Source organism: Oryza sativa, chromosome 8 (genome assembly GCF_034140825.1).
Source record: "Oryza sativa Japonica Group chromosome 8, ASM3414082v1".
NCBI lineage: Eukaryota > Viridiplantae > Streptophyta > Magnoliopsida > Poales > Poaceae > Oryza > Oryza sativa.
The window spans coordinates 7,904,182-7,921,689 of NC_089042.1; the positions used below are offsets into that span (position 1 = coordinate 7,904,182).

The following is a 17,508-nucleotide window of genomic DNA, read 5'->3' on the forward strand; positions in this document are numbered from 1 at the left end:
TAACAGTTATTTTGTGAATTTTGTGAAACACGCTAAAGACACATATTGAAACATGTCCCTATCACGTATGAAACAAAAAGTGTTAATGGATTGAAACATATGATTATATTTTATCGAAATATAATCATGCGACATCTTGTTGTAAAGATTTAATTATAATGAATACAACGGTATGATCGGATTGTACATTAGATAAATAATTTAAGAGAAAATTCGTTTTAAATATCGTTAAAGGTGCATGTTATATGGTTGGAGATGTGTATGTGTGTCAGAGGATGTTGTCCGATTTTTCTCCTTGCTTCGGACGTTCGACGAGAAGCATTATCCAGAAAATTGAGTATGTTCCCATACCTCATGTACGGAGCTTTCTAAATATACCTCTTTGGTACTTCCTAAAAACTATAAAATTTCTCTACAAATAATGCCATATACCGCCAGCATGTCGCACTAATTTCTTATTTCAATTAGTAACTAGAGTATCGCAAATTAAACTAAAAATAGGTCTACTACTAGCTAAAAGAGGGTATCATGAGCATTTGCAAAAATCATGGCTCCTCTATGATAAAACCGCAAACAATAGCATGCATGGCTTCATTGTTGTGAAAGGTTGACTTAATTGATGTACAACTCTCTGTGTAATGTCTGACAACAGCTATATCTACCCCTCTAGCATCAAGAATCCTATCCTATCTTAGTATAAATTTATAACCCACTAATTCTAAAGCTCAATATGTAAACATGCCACCTCATCATGCTCTAGCAATAATTACATACAGAACTTATGTAAGCAACCGATATCACTACACCATAGCTCAGTATACCTAGCAATTAATTGGCGCGAACAAAAAAAAATTGATTTGTTGTTGAATTATTTGCTGGAAATATAACAAGAGCCAGGGATGGATACAAATGTCATTATATCTGCCGGAAATTCACTACGGGCAATGATTACTACTCCCCCGTTTCATATTATAAGTCGTTTAGCTTTTTTCTTGTCAAAATTCTTTAAATTGAACTAAATTTGTAGAAAAATATACTAACACAATACAAAACAAACATATTATCAAATATATTCAATATTAAATTTTAAAAATCAATTTGGTATCGTAGATGTTGCTAATTTTTTCTGTAAATTTGATCAAACTAAAAAAGCTTTGAAAAAATTAAATTACTTATAATACGAAACGGAACGGAGGGAGTAATAATAATTAACTAGTCATTTGATCTGCTCTAGATTGTTTATGCCAGAAAATAAATCAAATTGCTGGAATTCGCAAAAATTTTGGCATGAGAGTTTTCGTGGGCCGCGGCGTCAACACAGGAAAATTTCATGGGCCAAAACCCATTCCACCCGCACCGCCATCAACTCCTTCCGCCGGCCGCCGCCGTCAACTCCGCCCGCACGCCGCCGCCGACTCCTCACCCCTGCCTCCTCCGCCGCCTCCCCCTCCTCTTCTCATCCTCTCTTTCTTCAGCACCCATCAAGACCACCAAGGACACCCCCTTGTTCAGGTCAAAATATCCTGGTTATGCCAGATCTGTGAGTGTGACTTTATTTTAATTTTTTACAATCCTGCCTATAAGCTACTATATGTCTGCCTATAAGTACCACTGCAGTAGTTGGCATGTCAGTACACTACATAGGATGCTTTTTGTTCTGAATATGTAGCTACATACTCCCTCTGTCCTGATAGAACCAACTATTCTAATATTCAAACCTAGAATTTCGTTTGTTTTTTTTGTTTTTTTTTAGGATAGAAGGAGTAGGTGAACATGATTCAGAGATACAATGCTACAAAAATTTAACCTGATTTTTTTTTACACCTGTCTACATATATATTCATGTAGTTTTCGCAATGTTTACTGTCTTGTAAGGACAGCTGTATTTTATTGCCTCAATTATGAGACCTTTACAATTTGGAGATTTCATCTACACTCCTTGAATATGTGCATCATGGCAGCAATTATTCTGAAGCATTAGTGCTAACTACTTGTGTTAGCCAAAGTTATACACATGAGGAAACTTCTATCTTGTGTGTCTGCAAATAAGTACAGTGCACCTTATATGCAAGCTATATATTGATTTGTTATATGTCTGCCCTGCATATAATGCGTTGGTAATTTGGTTGTCTTCATGGATCAATTTCGCTTGTATATAAGCTATGCTCATGGACGAATATAATTCTTTATAGGAAGTTGATTTTTTTTTCAAGAAAGTCAGTCATGTAAGCATGTTAACTTATTGTACTCCTACATAAGGATTTGGTTAGATGTTATGTTGAGCTAGAAATGCGCGTGAGGATTTTTTTTTTTTTTGGTCTCCTGCTGTGCATCCACTGAAATGTTCTAGCACTCTGTAGATAGATTCATATCTTGGGAAATCCTTGAAATTATTAATCAAGTATTTAATTTTAAGTCAGCATTATAATATATTTCTGAATGTGAACTATTTGGCTTTATGGTGCAGTTTAGTGCACCTCTTCTTGTACCGCCTCTTCTTCTTCTTCAGCACTGCCCTCGGTATCGAGATCCAGGAAGCACCGAGAAAATCCCCTTGTTCAGGTAAAATTCTCCCAGTTATACAAGATCTGTGACTGTGACTTGTTTTTTTTTTTTTTGGCTCATGTATGTCTGCCCTGTGATTTACTCAATTTGTCTACATATAAGTACACTGCACTGGTTGGCCTATGTATTGCCAAATTGCATTTGCTGTATTGTGCATCGGAAAATTCAACATGTACTTAATTAGGGTGTAGTACTATAGATTAGCTCTCTGTCTCCATGGCTAGCTAGCAAGAAACAGGGGCAATGGCAATGCAAAGCAACAAGATGGATCAGAGCAGGCACAGAGTAGTGAAGCTTACTAGTAGGTACTAGTAGTAGAATGTCAAATTCATGGGGACCAGAGATAGAGAAGAGATCACAGAAGAAGGGAAACAAGCAAGAGGGGCCTCTATATTGACATTCATGTCTTGCCTCATATATACTGTCAGTTAGTTATACACTTATACTAGTACTATACAAAGGTCATGTGCTGCTACTGCTGCTGTCTTATAGATATATTTATTCCTATATACATATAGTGTATGATATACAACTTATCATAGTTTCATCCCTATCTACAGTATTTGTTATATGTCTGCCCGGCATATATATAATGTGTTGGTAATTTGGTTGTCTTCATGGATCAATTTTGTTTGCATATAAGGTATGCTCATGGATGAATATAGTTCTTTATAGGATGTTGATTTGTTTCAAGAAAGTCAGTCATGTGAGAATGGTTACCTGTTTTATTCCTACATAAGGATTTGGTTAAAATGTTAAGCTGAGCTGGAAATGTGCATGAGGAGGGGTTTTTTGTCTCCTGCTGTGCAACCACTGAAATGTTCTAGCACTTTGTACCTAGATCGATATCTTGGGAAATCTCTGAAATTATTAAAGCAAGTATTTAATTTTAAGTCAGCATTATAATCTATTTCTAAATATGAACTATGTGGCTTTTGGTACAGTTTAGTGGTCCACTATCGATTCTACTGCAATCGACCTAGCTGTCTATCATCTAAGGTGTACGTTGCTGAGCATCTACCCAGCAGGAGGTCTCGAACAATACATCGTACCACGGTTAGTACCCTCGAGCTTGTCATGAGTACTATGCTTAAAGGCTGAAATGTTATATCCTCGTGTTATATTTGTCTTGTGCAATATATATATATATATATATATATATATATATATATATATACATATATATATATAGTAAATTTGTTTGGTGCTCCATGGTGCCCGGGCACCATTGTTGAAATTGAGTATATAACCAATTCAAATGAGTATGAAACTTTTTCAATTATTTAGGTATTAACATTAACTACTTTACTAACTAGTTCAAAGCAAGTTTAAACTGAATTTGAACTTGTTTTTGTTAGATTTTGATTCTAGGTATATAGCATCTATACATATAATTAGTTAGGTATGTAATCATGAATTGTGAAATAAAGTTAAATTTGAGTTGTTTTGTTGATAGATATATGTATGAATCGAATTCTTATAACTAGGTATATACTCACAATTTAAAAATTTTGAAAAATTTGAGTAATTTTGTGCATTTGAAACCATGGTGCCCGGGCACCATGGTGCCCCATATGAGTGTCCTATATATATATATATATATATATATATATATATATATATATATATATATATATATATAAAATCCTTTTCTCATGAGCACAATAGTGAGTACTTTTACTTGGCATGCAGAAAGCACCACTAAAACACAGAGTAATTTAGGTGACATGTGAAATTTCATTGCAAATATCAGCTATGGATAAGAGATGGACTGAATTTTTTATATTTTGCTCCTTATGGAAAACTTATTGTAGAAATAGACCTCTAGAAAAACATATTTCAGGAATGGTCCTTTTTGGTGCGCTAGAGAGGCTGGCGCTGCCCTCCAACATGGCGTGCCAGGTACACTGGCGTCGTGCCCGTGCCGCGGTGACACCCTGTAGGCGAGCCGGCTGACGTGGCAGGAGGGGGGCTCCAGTCGTCCTGGCGCGCTCCCACTGGGTGGGCCGTGCCCTTAACCCACGCGGGCCCCACCCCTTTCTCCTCCCCCCAGCCATTTGCAACTCTTCCCAGCCCAAGCCAGAGCAGTGCGCTCTCCATCTCTCTCCCCCCTCACCTCTCCTCCTCAAAGCCACTCAAATTGGAGGCTTTTTTCACGGGATTTTTTGTGGAAATCGAAGAGCAAGGTATACTCCTCCATTCCCCCCTCTTTTTTTCCGTTTTAAATGGTGAAATTTGTAAATCGGAGGGTAACCCTACAACCCTCTTTTGCCCAAATTTGTGATTTTCAGCATTCAATTTGGGGATTTGCTGATTATAGTGCTACATGTGTGCAATGTACTCATTGGTGCCACTCTTTTTTGAACTATATATGTGGTAATTTGGATTTTTAGGTTGTTTGGTTGGATTGATGGATGGAAAAATTGACTTGAGACATGAAAGATTTTTTTTAGGTATGAATTATATGAGGGAGGAGACGAATTTGGTAGCATTATAGAAATTTATTAAAGTTAATTAGAATTAGGATATGTTGTATGACGGAGTATTTGTAATACTTAGATGTTTAATACACTAGTAATCTAGTTGGTACCTTTGGATGTGGATTAAATATTTTTTGTGAAGTAGTAGCTTTGGGACAATTTAAATTATGATTTTGTTATAATTTATCGGTTTGGACTACGTTTAGCAAGGATGATGTAATTTTTGTTGTAAAGTCATGTTTTATTTTTTTGTGTAGATGGATAGACTTGTTCGTGTTTGCTATGGTGGTAGAGTGGTGGAACCTTATGTTGGTGCACATGTTGAGTTTGAGGATATGTCATTGAAGACCATTTTGTTTTCCACCCGCCCGACTCTAGATGAACTAAGGTCCTAAGTGAAAGTTCTTGAATGGACCGAGGATAATGTAGAGATTCGTATTTATGGGAGATACGATGTTGGTCAAGGACATAAGTATATATTGAAGAACTTCTTTCACTCGCGATCTTAGTTCATATAGAGTCGGGTGGGTCGGAAACAAAATGACATATCCTCAAACTCAACATGTGCGCCAACGTAAGATTCCACCACTCTACCATCGTAGTAAACACTAACAAGTTTATCCATCTACACCAAAAAAAATAAAATCTGACTTTACCAAAAATTACATCATCCTTCCTAAACATAGTCCAAACTGACAAATTATAACCAATGCATAACTTAAATTGTCCCAAAGCTACTACTTCACGAAAAATATTTAATCCACATCCAACAGTACCAACAAGTTTTTTAGTGCATTAAACATCAAAATATTACAAATACTCCGTCATACAACCCAACCTAGTTCTAATTAACTTTAATAAATTTCTATAATGCTACCAAATTCGTCCCTCCTTCGTATAATTCATACCTAAAATATTTCTTTCATGTCTCAAGTCAATTTTTCCATCCATCCAACCAAACCACCTAAAAGTCCAAATTACCATTACCACATATATAGTTCAAAAAAGAGTGGCACTAACGAGTACATTGCATACATGTAGCACTATAATCAGCAAATCCCCAAATTGGATGTTGAAAATCACAAATTTGGGCAAAAATGGGGTTCTAGGGTTACCCTCCAATCTACAAATTTCACCATTTAAAACGAAAAAAAAGAGGGGGGAATGGAGGTGTATACCTTGCTCTTCGGTTTCCACAAAAAATCCCGCGAAAATAGGCCTCCAAATTGAGTGGATTTGAGGAGAGGTGAGGGGGGAGAGAGAGATGGAGAGCGCACTGCTCTGGCTCGGACTGGGAAGAGCTGCGAATGGCTAGGGGGAGGAGAAAGGGGTGGGGCCCGCGTGTCTCACCCAAGGGGAGCGCACTAGGACGGGCTAGCGCCCCCCCCCCCTCTTGCCACGTCAGCCGGCTCATCTACGGGGTGGCACGGGCATGACGTCAACTTGGCGCCACCATGTTGGAGGATGGCGCCAGCCTCTCCGGCGCACCAAAAAGGACCATTTTTAGAATAAGTTTTTCTAGGGGTCTATTTGTAAAATAAGTTTTCTAAAAGGACCAAAATGTAAAAAATTCAGAAGAGATGGATGGACCTTCCTAGGTACATAGTAACCTGACAATTAATGTAGCGTACATGTGTTTTTTCCATTCATTGATCTTCTCTAAACTTCCATAAAAGAACTGTAGGGCACACATCTAAATAGATACAGGGGGTCAAAGAATTTATACAATTTGCTTTTACCCATTTAGCCAAAGAGAACATAGTACTATGCCCTTGCAAGAAGTGTATAAAAAGTTGTTGGAAGAAAGCTAATGAACACAGTACTGATTTTGTGGGCTGATTTGGTACTAATTTGGATTGGTGTACATTGGACCCATGTGTACTGCTTTGGTGCATTATTGAAACAAACAAGTGCCAGTAAAACTACTATCTACCAGGGAAATAACTGATAAACAAGGGCGTAATGGTTGCATCTAATTCAGAGTAATGCCAGGGATGCTCTAAGCATCAAGGCCAGTTAATTGCAGGGGAATTTAACTATTTGCCACTTTTAGGTTTGGCAATTATCCAAATACCCTTCTTACGTTTGCTCATATTGTTTTGCCCCTCTAAGATGTGGCTTCTTAACTATTTGCCACTTTTACCCACGTGGCATGTCAACGTGGCAACCCAGGTGAAAAAACATCGTGGGACCCACTTGTCATTCTCTCCCTTCACTCATCTCTTTCTCCCTGAACTCTCCTTCGACGCCGGCCTGGGCCTCTTCGCCGGCGTCGCCGACGCCTGAATAGCTGGGGGGGAGAGAAATGAGTGAAGGGGGGAGAGAATGACAAGTGGGTCCCACACCATTTTGTCACCTGGGTTGCCACGTTGGTATGCCACGTGGGCAAAAGTGGTAAATAGTTAAGATGCCACATCTAAGAGGGGCAAAAAAAAAAGAGCAAACGTAATAAGGGTATTTGGATAATTGCCAAACCTAAAAGTGGTAAATAGTTAAATTCCCCTTAATTGCAAGGCATATAACTATGTGCCGGGAATGCTCGTGTTTATAGGGTAGTTAATTGCTAGGGAAAAAAAATCTGCTAGGAATTCTCTTTCGCTACAGGACTTTATAGGGCAGTTTTTAAGTGCCGAGAATACATTATTGCCCATCTAGGGCAGTTGCATTGAGGGGAATACTAGGTCATGGAGTAGTGTATGCCTGTATGGACACAGATCGATCGACGTCGTAACTGGTCAGAGGTTCTGACATGCATGGGTTGTTCAAGGAAATCAATGCCATGTTGCATGACTGACCACTATACTGCAATACTTCTATGCTGTATATATGCTCCCTGTAATTGTGTCGATTTTGTACATTCTAGTTCCATGAAAACATTTCTGCCTCTTGAATAAAAAATATAGGGCTAGCTCTAGTGCTCTACACACTGTTACTGAAACTAAAACTTTGGCTAGGTAGTTAACTAGTACTGATATCGACATACATTGACTGAAATTATAAGTTTTCAATCGTTTGTTAGCAAATAATTCTTGTGCATGCAGTTCATTTCTTTCTTGTGTTCTGTTTAGTTAGTGCATGGCGCAGCACGCCCTGATGTGTGGGATGGCACAAGAAGTGGACGGGCGTGGCATGTGCAGTGCCATCAAGGCCACGATCTAGTTTCTGTTTTGTCTATTTAAGTTGCAATATCAGATAAAGAAAAGCTGCTGCTTCGCAGCACCAAAAACTCTCCTTGTGTTCCAAGTTTTTTCATCAGGTGTTCCACTGATCACCGTGTGTAGCTTTTCTCTGACATCATTGTGAATCTTCAGTTTATCTATGTTGAATAATTATGAGGTGTTTTACAAGGTGATAAGCACCTGAGGAGAAATAAAATGTGAATGTAGAACATGTTGACATGGCGACATTTATCCCTTCTAGCTAGTTGTAGACATGGATACTAGATAGTTCTAGAAGATTAGCTTGAATGCTTGATGTTAACAAGTTGGCTCTGTACCTTTCCTGTGGCACAGCTTGATGAATTGCTAGCTCCCTAGTCACTTTATATGCTTAAATCTTGGTTAGCTCTGGCATTCATACCAACTTTACGGTGCATTTCTTTTACATGTCTCATGTTAGAATCTAGAACAAGGGAGCTAAAAAAAATTTAATGCTTGACAACATTTCATTGTGGTGCAGGTTAATCTATTGTCGGACCACACAAAGGAGAGAACACTGCAGTACCGATGGGCATGAAGCGGCCAAAGCTCTCCTGGAAAGACAAGTGGTGCATTCTGAAGGAGGCAACCAGGCTGTATGGGGCTTCTTGGGTCAGAGACATTGGCCCTGATATCAGACCAAATGACTACAACTACAAGAAGGCCAAAGAGTAACCTGACATCAACACCGAGGAGGGAAGAAGCGAGCCTACTACGGTTGAAGACCTTGTCGGCGCATTAAAGGGCGGAGCAGAGAAAGCCAAGAATGCGTTACAACGGATGTACATGGCTCGCGCCTCAAACTACACAGATGCACTGAAGAACTATGTCGAGTCCTACAAAGAAGGTCTGAAAGAGCACTTGGAGGAAGAAGCTATGGGTAAAGGCCATCGGCAAGGCAATGATGAAATAAAGCCACCGTAGTCACCATCATCATGATTTTATCTGAATATATATATCAGGTGTGATGGCACATTGAAGAAGTTTCAGCACACCGTGTGTGTATGCAATCAATCAGGGTTGATACATTACCCTTCTATGTGAAGAACAGCAAATTGTGCCTCTTGTCTTTGCCAAAAAGGAAGGAAGAAGGGAGTTCTTCATCATTTGGGTGTCTGATATTTTTTGCATGCTGTCATTAGGGATGGCAATCGGGCGTGACGGGCACGGGTAGTGCCTACCCATACCCATGCCCGTGAGATTATTTGTGCCCGTGGGTATACCCATTACTACATGACGGGTAAGGATGGTTGCCCATGCCCATTGCCCGCGGGCGCCTTATGCCCACGGGCGTGCCCGTTTACCCGCCACAACAAAAGCAGTGGAACAAAAAGTCTACAAGCTACTAACTTCGAATCGAACTTAAAACATCAAATATTCTCCGCCTCGGTGTCGTGTCTCTCCTCTGGCGGCGATAGAGTAAGAGGAGAGAAATAATAAGGGAAATAAAAGGGAAACCGTAGAAAACAAAGAACGTGGCTTATGTATTCTAGTGGATTTTACTCCTAGCCTACATGTAAGTTAGATTTCGCGGGTAAACGGGTAAAGCGGGCATGGGTAGTGATTACCCATACCCATGCCCATTTACCCATCGGGCATAGTTTTTGAACCAATAAGATACCCATGGGTATAAAATGGAGAACAAACCCAACCCTAATAGGGTTTTTACCCGCGGGTAAACGGGCAAACGGGCACAATTGCCATCCCTAGCTGTCATGGTCGGTATCGTCTACGAAAGCCGGCGTGGACAGCGGAGCGCGGAAGCCGGCGCAAGTCGTTTTGCCGGACAGCTACAGTCCGGGGATATATTCAGTTTGGATTAGATTTGTTATTTCCTCTTTTCACTCATAATTTGTTAGACATTTCAGTTAAGATTTGTAAGCCTATTTAGAGGCCAACTTTGGGAGAAATCAATTAAGTCAGTTCAGATCTCCTTTCTCTGTTTCTCATCCTCTGCTCGTCGCTAAATTACCATATCCTATTCGATCTTACGCCGGGGCTCATAACACCTGCTGAATTTGGTGATGTGTAGTGTAAATATGGGCAATGGTTGTTTCGATGGAGATTGTTGTTACTAGAAGTAAGAATCATATAACGAAGGTATATTGGGGTGTACGGCGCAGCAAAATGGTTGTATAATAAATTAACAGAACATGTTGCGGCTCATTTTGCTCACAAATGGTAACAGCATAATTTTAAATTTACTCATGTTCCCAAGCTCCGGCGGTATGACTCCAGTAAGTTTGCTCAAGATAAGAAAACAATCTCAGGGAAAAAGCAAGTCTATCCGATGATACTAACAGTTTTGGCAATCTAGGATAGATCGCCCAGTATTGAAGAAATACTCCCTCCATCTCAAAATATTTGACGTCGGTGACTTTTTTAAAAATGTTTGACCGTTCGTTTTATTCAAAAAATTTTAAGTAATTATTAATTCTTTTTCTATTATTTGATTTATTGTTAAATATACTTTTAAGTATACATATAGTTTTACACATTTTACAAAAGTTTTTGAATAAGACGAACGGTCAAACATGTTTAAAAAAGTCAACGGCATCAGATATTTAGGGAAGGAGGGAGTAGAACCTACCAGCTCGTTCTCACTCAGGTCTCTGAGAATCAAAATTTGAATATAAGAATTCATTATCTAATCATACAGAAACTACTGAACCTATGGATTAAAATGTTGTGGTCTACTCATAGAACAGCAAGAACCCGCATAAGGCCAATCACATCTGGAATTTTTCCGGTCATTCTATTTCTTGAAGTGACCTATGTAACACGAATAGAAAGCGCACAACATAGAGGCTGTAAGTAAGCATCTATAACATTGAGAAGATACGAACGAAAAATCACATAACAAGCTAGAAGATTTGCAATAACTAAGGAATTCTTATAGTGTGGCTACTCGAAGAAAGACTTTTGTAAGGTATTTCTCCAGAGTTTTGGACTTTTGGTTATATGAAATGTCCCTACAATGCATATAAGAAGTTCGCGTCATGGTGTCTGAAACTCATGAACAATGAAATATCACTGAAATATTAGCAAGATCGAACATACAAAATCTCAAAGCTAGTGCAGCTCCCTATATATGCTCACTGTAATGGTCCCTGTGAGATTGTTTCCTCTTACATCACTGCAGATTTGGAACAATAACCACAATCAATAAGGATAAGTTGCACAAAACTGCTTGTCTACCATATTGCCTATCCAATTATCTACCATATTGCGAGGGTAAGTATAACAATCCTAAAACAAAAATACTAATTTGCATTTCAGCAAACCAGTAGAAAATATATATATATATATATATATATATATATATATATATATATATATATATATATATATATATATATATATATATATATGAAAAATTAACAGAAGGAGATGTGGTTGCACACCGGGAGGGGAGGAGACGTCGCGCCATGCTTACGACTTGAGATAAAGGTAATGGCAAAACAGAATCATGCTCAAAGATATAATTAATGTGCCCTAATACATTGCATTCGATATATGAAACTGAACATTTGTACATGCAAGCTTAATAAATATTGAATGGGCACAGGAAGAAAGTACCATCGACATGCGCTATCAAACTAATTTGTCGCAATGCACGGGTATTTTTTCTAGTTAATATAAACAAGAGATAATTGATTAAACAATTACGATTAAGCCTGTTGTCAATTAGTCGTGCCCACTACTACCATGACAGTTAAGAAGCCTGTTGACTGTTGTCAATCAGGATGGCATGCATCTCAGTCAGTCCTCCTCGAACAGGATGCCACTCATGTTCAGCTTGGCAAATAGTTCATTGGAGAGAGCCTGGGCTGCTTCCAGATCGGCGAAGTAGGTGCCATCGACCATGTAGCAGCCGTTCTCGTCGACCTCGTCACGGACCTTGGCCTGGAACACGGCGAACTCATCGTCCTTCTTGTCGAGGAAGGCGGACAGCTCCTCGCGCTGCGCACGGACCTTGGCCTCGAACGCGGCGAAGCCATCGTCGTCGTCCTGGTTGCGATGCTCCGGCGAGAGGAGGAACTCCGAGTGGTCGTCGGAGCTCGGCCATGGTCCCATCCTCGTCCATGAGAGGATGTAGTCGAGCAAGACCTGCGGCATCGGCACCTTCTTGCTCACTACAGGAGGCTTCTTCTCGACGTTGTCTCCACCTCCTCCGGCCCCGGCGAAAGCTTTAGCCGCGGGCATCAGGGTCGTCGTCGCACCCTCCTTGGTCTCCATGTGCTCGATGCGCTGCTGCTCCGCCTGACCGGCCGCCGCGATTCGCCTTGCCGCCCTTGCTTGGAGACGTCGAGGCGTACGGATGCTTGGGGAATTGTGGGAAGAAGAGGAAGCAGCGGCGGGCTCCGATTTATAGAGGATGCAAACCCTATCCTAGTAGTCGGAGTCGGAATCCGACTCAGGCTCGGGTCTCGTTCTATGTGGGCCAGGCCCAGCCTGCGCTCCAAACGATGAGGAATAAGTTCACTTAAGGTCCCTCATCTTAATGCAAACTTCAAATTACGTTATTCCCGTAATACTAGATATAACACGTTTCTCAACTTACAAAACCGGTGTACTCGAGATCCCAAGTAGGAATGACAATGGGACGGTTCGGGCTGGAACGACCCAGCCCCCGCTGTGGAGATTATGGGTACCCCATACCCACACGGCATGGTTATCCGACTAGTTATAGGGGATAACTTATATCTATGTAATATGTAACAGATCATGACTTGGGTGTTACGTTTCCTTGTATATTACGGAACGGCCTAAAGTCCTGATTTAGAAAACCGATACCGTATTGGTTAAGGTTTCTATCTTGTAATCCTGCCCCCCATCCTATATAAGGTGGGCAGGAGGCCCTCTAGGGGGCATATATGAGACAACCTGATCGTCAGATCAATACACACTCGGCGGATTCAAATCCCCAAACAGGAGTAGGGTATTACCTCTCATTGAGAGGGCCTGAACCTGTCTAAATCCTTTGTCTCCACATCCATCCACTTTTAGGTCTCGTGCGCTACCCCGTTTTATTATTGCCGAAATCATGTTTCGACAGTTGGCGCGCCAGGTAGGGGTTGCGCCGAGTTTCCTATCAACGAGCGCGATGGAATCAATTTCATGAGTCGCCGACTTCGTTTTCGCTTTGGGAGTTTTCACTTCCTTTCCGTCGACCACTTCTTCAAGCTCCTCTTCTCTGACTTGATCCAAATCAGTCAGGGGGAAACTCAATCTGATTTTTATCATTATTTATCATATTGATTTTTAATCTCAGATTAATCTCTTGCTATTTTTTGTTGTTGTTCGCATATAACTACGCGGCACTATTGAGGCGATTGATGCTGGTCATGGACTCGAGGCGTCTCAGCTTTCCGGTCGATCGGCCGCGAGTCCACTCTGCCGGCTTGTCTTCGCCACCGCCATTGCTGATAACAACAACGACTTCACCGCCGGCCTGCCTCCGTCGCCGCCGACTGGTGTCTTCGCCTATATGGTTGGTTGGTCACACCACCGTTGTTGGGCGTCTACGTCTTCACCACCGGCCTGCCTCCGTCGCCGCCGACTGGTGCCTCCGCCTACACGGCTGGCCTATTATGCCGCCGCTGTTGGGCGTCTACGACTTCACCGCCGGCTTGCCTCCGTCGCCGCCGAGTGGTGCCTCCGCCTACACGGCTGGCCGCCTCCGTCGCCGCCGACTGGTGCCTCCGCCTACACGGCTGGCCTATTATGCCGCCGCTGTTGGGCGTCTACGACTTCACCGCCGGCCTGCCTCCGTCGCCGCCGACTGGTGCCTCCGCCTACACGGCTGGCCTATTATGCCGCCGCTGTTGGGCGTCTACGTCTTCACCGCCGGCCTGCCTCCGTCGCCGCCGACTGGTGCCTCCGCCTACACGGCTGGCCTATTATGCCGCCGCTGTTGGGCGTCTACGACTTCACCGCCGGCCTGCCTCCGTCGCCGCCGACTGGTGCCTCCGCCTACACGGCTGGCCTATTATGCCGCCGCTGTTGGGCGTCTACGTCTTCACCGCCGGCCTGCCTCCGTCGCCGCCGACTGGTGCCTCCGCCTACACGGCTGGCCTATTATGCCGCCGTTGTTGGGCGTCTACGACTTCACCGCCGGCCTGCCTCCGTCGCCGCCGACTGGTGCCTCCGCCTACACGGCTGGCCTATTATGCCGCCGCTGTTGGGCGTCTACGACTTCACCGCCGGCCTGCCTCCGTCGCCGCCGACTGGTGCCTCCGCCTACACGGCTGGCCTATTATGCCGCCGCTGTTGGGCGTCTACGTCTTCACCGCCGGCCTGCCTCCGTCGCCGCCGACTGGTGCCTCCGCCTACACGGCTGGCCTATTATGCCGCCGCTGTTGGGTGTCTACGTCGTCACCGCCGGCCTGCCTCCGTCGCCGCCGACTGGTGCCTCCGCCTACACGGCTGGCCTATTATGCCGCCGCTGTTGGGCGTCTACGACTTCACCGCCGGCCTGCCTCCGTCGCCGCCGACTGGTGCCTCCGCCTACACGGCTGGCCTATTATGCCGCCGCTGTTGGGCGTCTACGTCCTCACCGCCGGCCTGCCTCCGTCGCCGCCGATTGGTGCCTCCGCCTACACGGCTGGCCTATTATGCCGCCGCTGTTGGGCGTCTACGACTTCACCGCCGGCCTGCCTCCGTCGCCGCCGACTGGTGCCTCCGCCTACACGGCTGGCCTATTATGCCGCCGCTGTTGGGCGTCTACGACTTCACCGCCGGCCTGCCTCCGTCGCCGCCGACTGGTGCCCTCGCCTATACGGTCGGTTGGTCACACCACCGTTGATGGGCATCGTCATCTACACCGCCGGCCTGCCTCCGTCGCCGCCGACTGGTGTCCCTGCCTATACGGTCGGTTGGTCACACCACCGTTCATGGGCGTCCACGTCTTTACCGACCGGCTGGCCTTCGCCGACTGGTGTTTTCGCCTGCACGGCTGGCCTATTTTGCCGCCGTTGTTGGATGTCTACATCTTCACCGTTGGCTCACCTTCGTTGCCGTCGACTGGTGTTTCCGCTTACACGGCTGGCCTATTATGCCGCCGTTAGTGGGCATCTTCGCTTTCACCGTCGACCGCCTTCGTCGCCGCCGACTGGTGTCTTCATTGTTATTGATGGACGACTTTGTTCCCACATTGGCCACTTCTGCCATCACCAAGGGGAATATTACAAAGCTAAGTCATCATTTATTTTATTCTTTATATGATATTTTTCCTTTTCCTCTGCCTCACTACACCAATTGGTCTTCCATTGAGTAGTGAGTCGGGGGCTACAGATGTTATATCATATTTTTCATAATATTTATCTTGATTGCTTGCGACATAATCTGAGTACAAAAGTACCTATCGAGTTATGGAGTTCTATCTTCCTATGCTTTCCGTTTGGTTTGCCAATGGATGGTTGCCTTTGGGCCGATTCCTAGCACCCGGGGGCTCGTTGGATGGACCGAGTAACGCAAGGTGCTAAGTATTATTCGGAATAAATCAAAAGCATAGAGATGAGATAAATTTATTTTCTGCTCTTAATAATTGCAAAAGTACCTAAGTAGTAAATTCTGATCCGTGAAACTTTGTTCCATTAATGACGAACTCATGTCACTCATATGCATGTTTGGGAAATGCCTAGGCCGACTCCCAGTGCTTGGTGGCTATGACTAGTCGGGCAGAGTGTTTAAACGTAATGAGTCATCTGCTCGGGGAAATCAAAATTGACAAGAGGAGAAATACATATTTATAAATATTTTAAATACTTGATTTTTTCTCGAGTATTATATTTATATCAGATACTACTCATCCTATATGTTTGTTCCGCAGGATCCAGATCCAGATGTGCATAAAAGGGATTCATGGCTTTAAGCTTATCTCTTACGCTCCAGGAATGGATCAGTCAGAACACCACCACCGGCTCGCCTCGACCGCCGCCGACTGGTGTTTCCGCCTGCACGGCTGGCCTATTATGCCGTCGTTGTTGGGCGTCTACGTCTTCACCGACCGGCTTGCCTTCGCCGCCGCCGACTGGTGCTTCCGCCTGCACGGCTGGCCTTTATGCCGCCGTTGTCGGGCGTCTACGTCTTCACCGACCGGCCGCCTCGTCCGCCGCCGACTGGTGCTTCCGCCTGCACGGCTGACTTATTATGCCGCCGTTGTTGGGCGTCTACATCTTCACCGACCGGCCGCCTCGACCGCCGCCGACTGGTGTTTCCGCCTGCACGGCTGGCCTTTATGCCGCCGTTGTTGGGCGTCTACGTCTTCACCGACCGGCCGCCTCGTCCGCCGCCGACTGGTGCTTCCGCCTGCACGGCTGACTTATTATGCCGCCGTTGTTGGGCGTCTACGTCTTCACCGACCGGCCGCCTCGTCCGCCGCCGACTGGTGCTTCCGCCTGCACGGCTGGCCTTTATGTCGCCGTTGTTGGGCGTCTACGTCTTCACCGACCGGCCGCCTCTACCGCCGCCGACTGGTGTTTCCGCCTGCACGGCTGGCCTTTATGCCGCCGTTGTTGGGCGTCTACGTCTTCACCGACCGGCTTGCCTTCGCCGCCGCCGACTGGTGTTTCCGCCTGCACGGCTGGCCTTTATGCCGCCGTTGTTGAGCGTCTACGTCTTCACCGACCGGCTTGCCTTCGCCGCCGCCGACTGGTGCTTCCGCCTGCACGGCTGGCCTTTATGCCGCCGTTGTTGGGCGTCTACGTCTTCACCGACCGGCTTGCCTTCGCCGCCGCCGACTGGTGTTTCCGCCTGCACGGCTGGCCTATTATGCCGCCGTTGTTGGGCGTCTACGTCTTCACCGACCGGCTTGCCTTCGCCGCCGCCGACTGGTGTTTCCGCCTGCACGGCTGGCCTTTATGCCGCCGTTGTTGGGCGTCTACGTCTTCACCGACCGGCTCGCCTCGACCGCCGCCGACTGGTGTTTCCGCCTGCACGGCTGGCCTATTATGCCGCCGTTGTTGGGCGTCTACGTCTTCACCGACCGGCTTGCCTTCGCCGCCGCCGACTGGTGTTTCCGCCTGCACGGCTGGCCTTTATGCCGCCGTTGTTGGGCGTCTACGTCTTCACCGACCGGCTTGCCTTCGCCGCTGCCGACTGGTGTTTCCGCCTGCACGGCTGGCCTTTATGCCGCCGTTGTTGGGCGTCTACGTCTTCACCGACCGGCTTGCCTTCGCCGCCGCCGACTGGTGTTTCCGCCTGCACGGCTGGCCTATTATGCCGCCGTTGTTGGGCGTCTACGTCTTCACCGACCGGCTTGC

The 17,508-nt window shown here is 44.9% G+C and overlaps 1 protein-coding gene across 4 annotated transcripts; it reads left to right on the plus strand.

The window, feature by feature from the left end:
• Nucleotides 1–1,281: 1,281 nt before the first annotated feature.
• On the plus strand, nt 1,282–9,348 carry LOC107276878 (uncharacterized). 4 transcript variants are annotated; one of them, XM_015793545.3, is made up of 4 exons: nt 1,282–1,540; nt 2,468–2,562; nt 3,510–3,621; nt 8,724–9,348. In XM_015793545.3, the coding sequence occupies exons 1-4, from the start codon at nt 1,331–1,333 to the stop codon at nt 8,778–8,780; spliced, it is 474 nt and encodes a 157-aa protein (XP_015649031.1). In that variant the 5' UTR covers nt 1,282–1,330; the 3' UTR covers nt 8,781–9,348. The 4 variants fall into 4 exon arrangements, 3 of the variants coding, with proteins under 3 accessions (XP_015649031.1, XP_066159653.1, XP_066159654.1); XM_066303556.1 differs by having other exon boundaries at nt 1,282–1,512; nt 3,515–3,621; XR_010734540.1 differs by having other exon boundaries at nt 1,342–1,512.
• Nucleotides 9,349–17,508: the final 8,160 nt, after the last annotated feature.

Coding starts and splice junctions, on each gene's coding strand:
- LOC107276878 (XM_015793545.3), top strand. CDS start 1,331: ATGGGCCAAAACCCATTCCACCCGCACCGCCATCAACTCCTTCCGCCG. Junction 1,541..2,467: donor ATCCTGGTTATGCCAGATCT/GTGAGTGTGACT, acceptor TTTATGGTGCAG/TTTAGTGCACCTCTTCTTGT. Junction 3,622..8,723: donor GAACAATACATCGTACCACG/GTTAGTACCCTC, acceptor ATTGTGGTGCAG/GTTAATCTATTGTCGGACCA.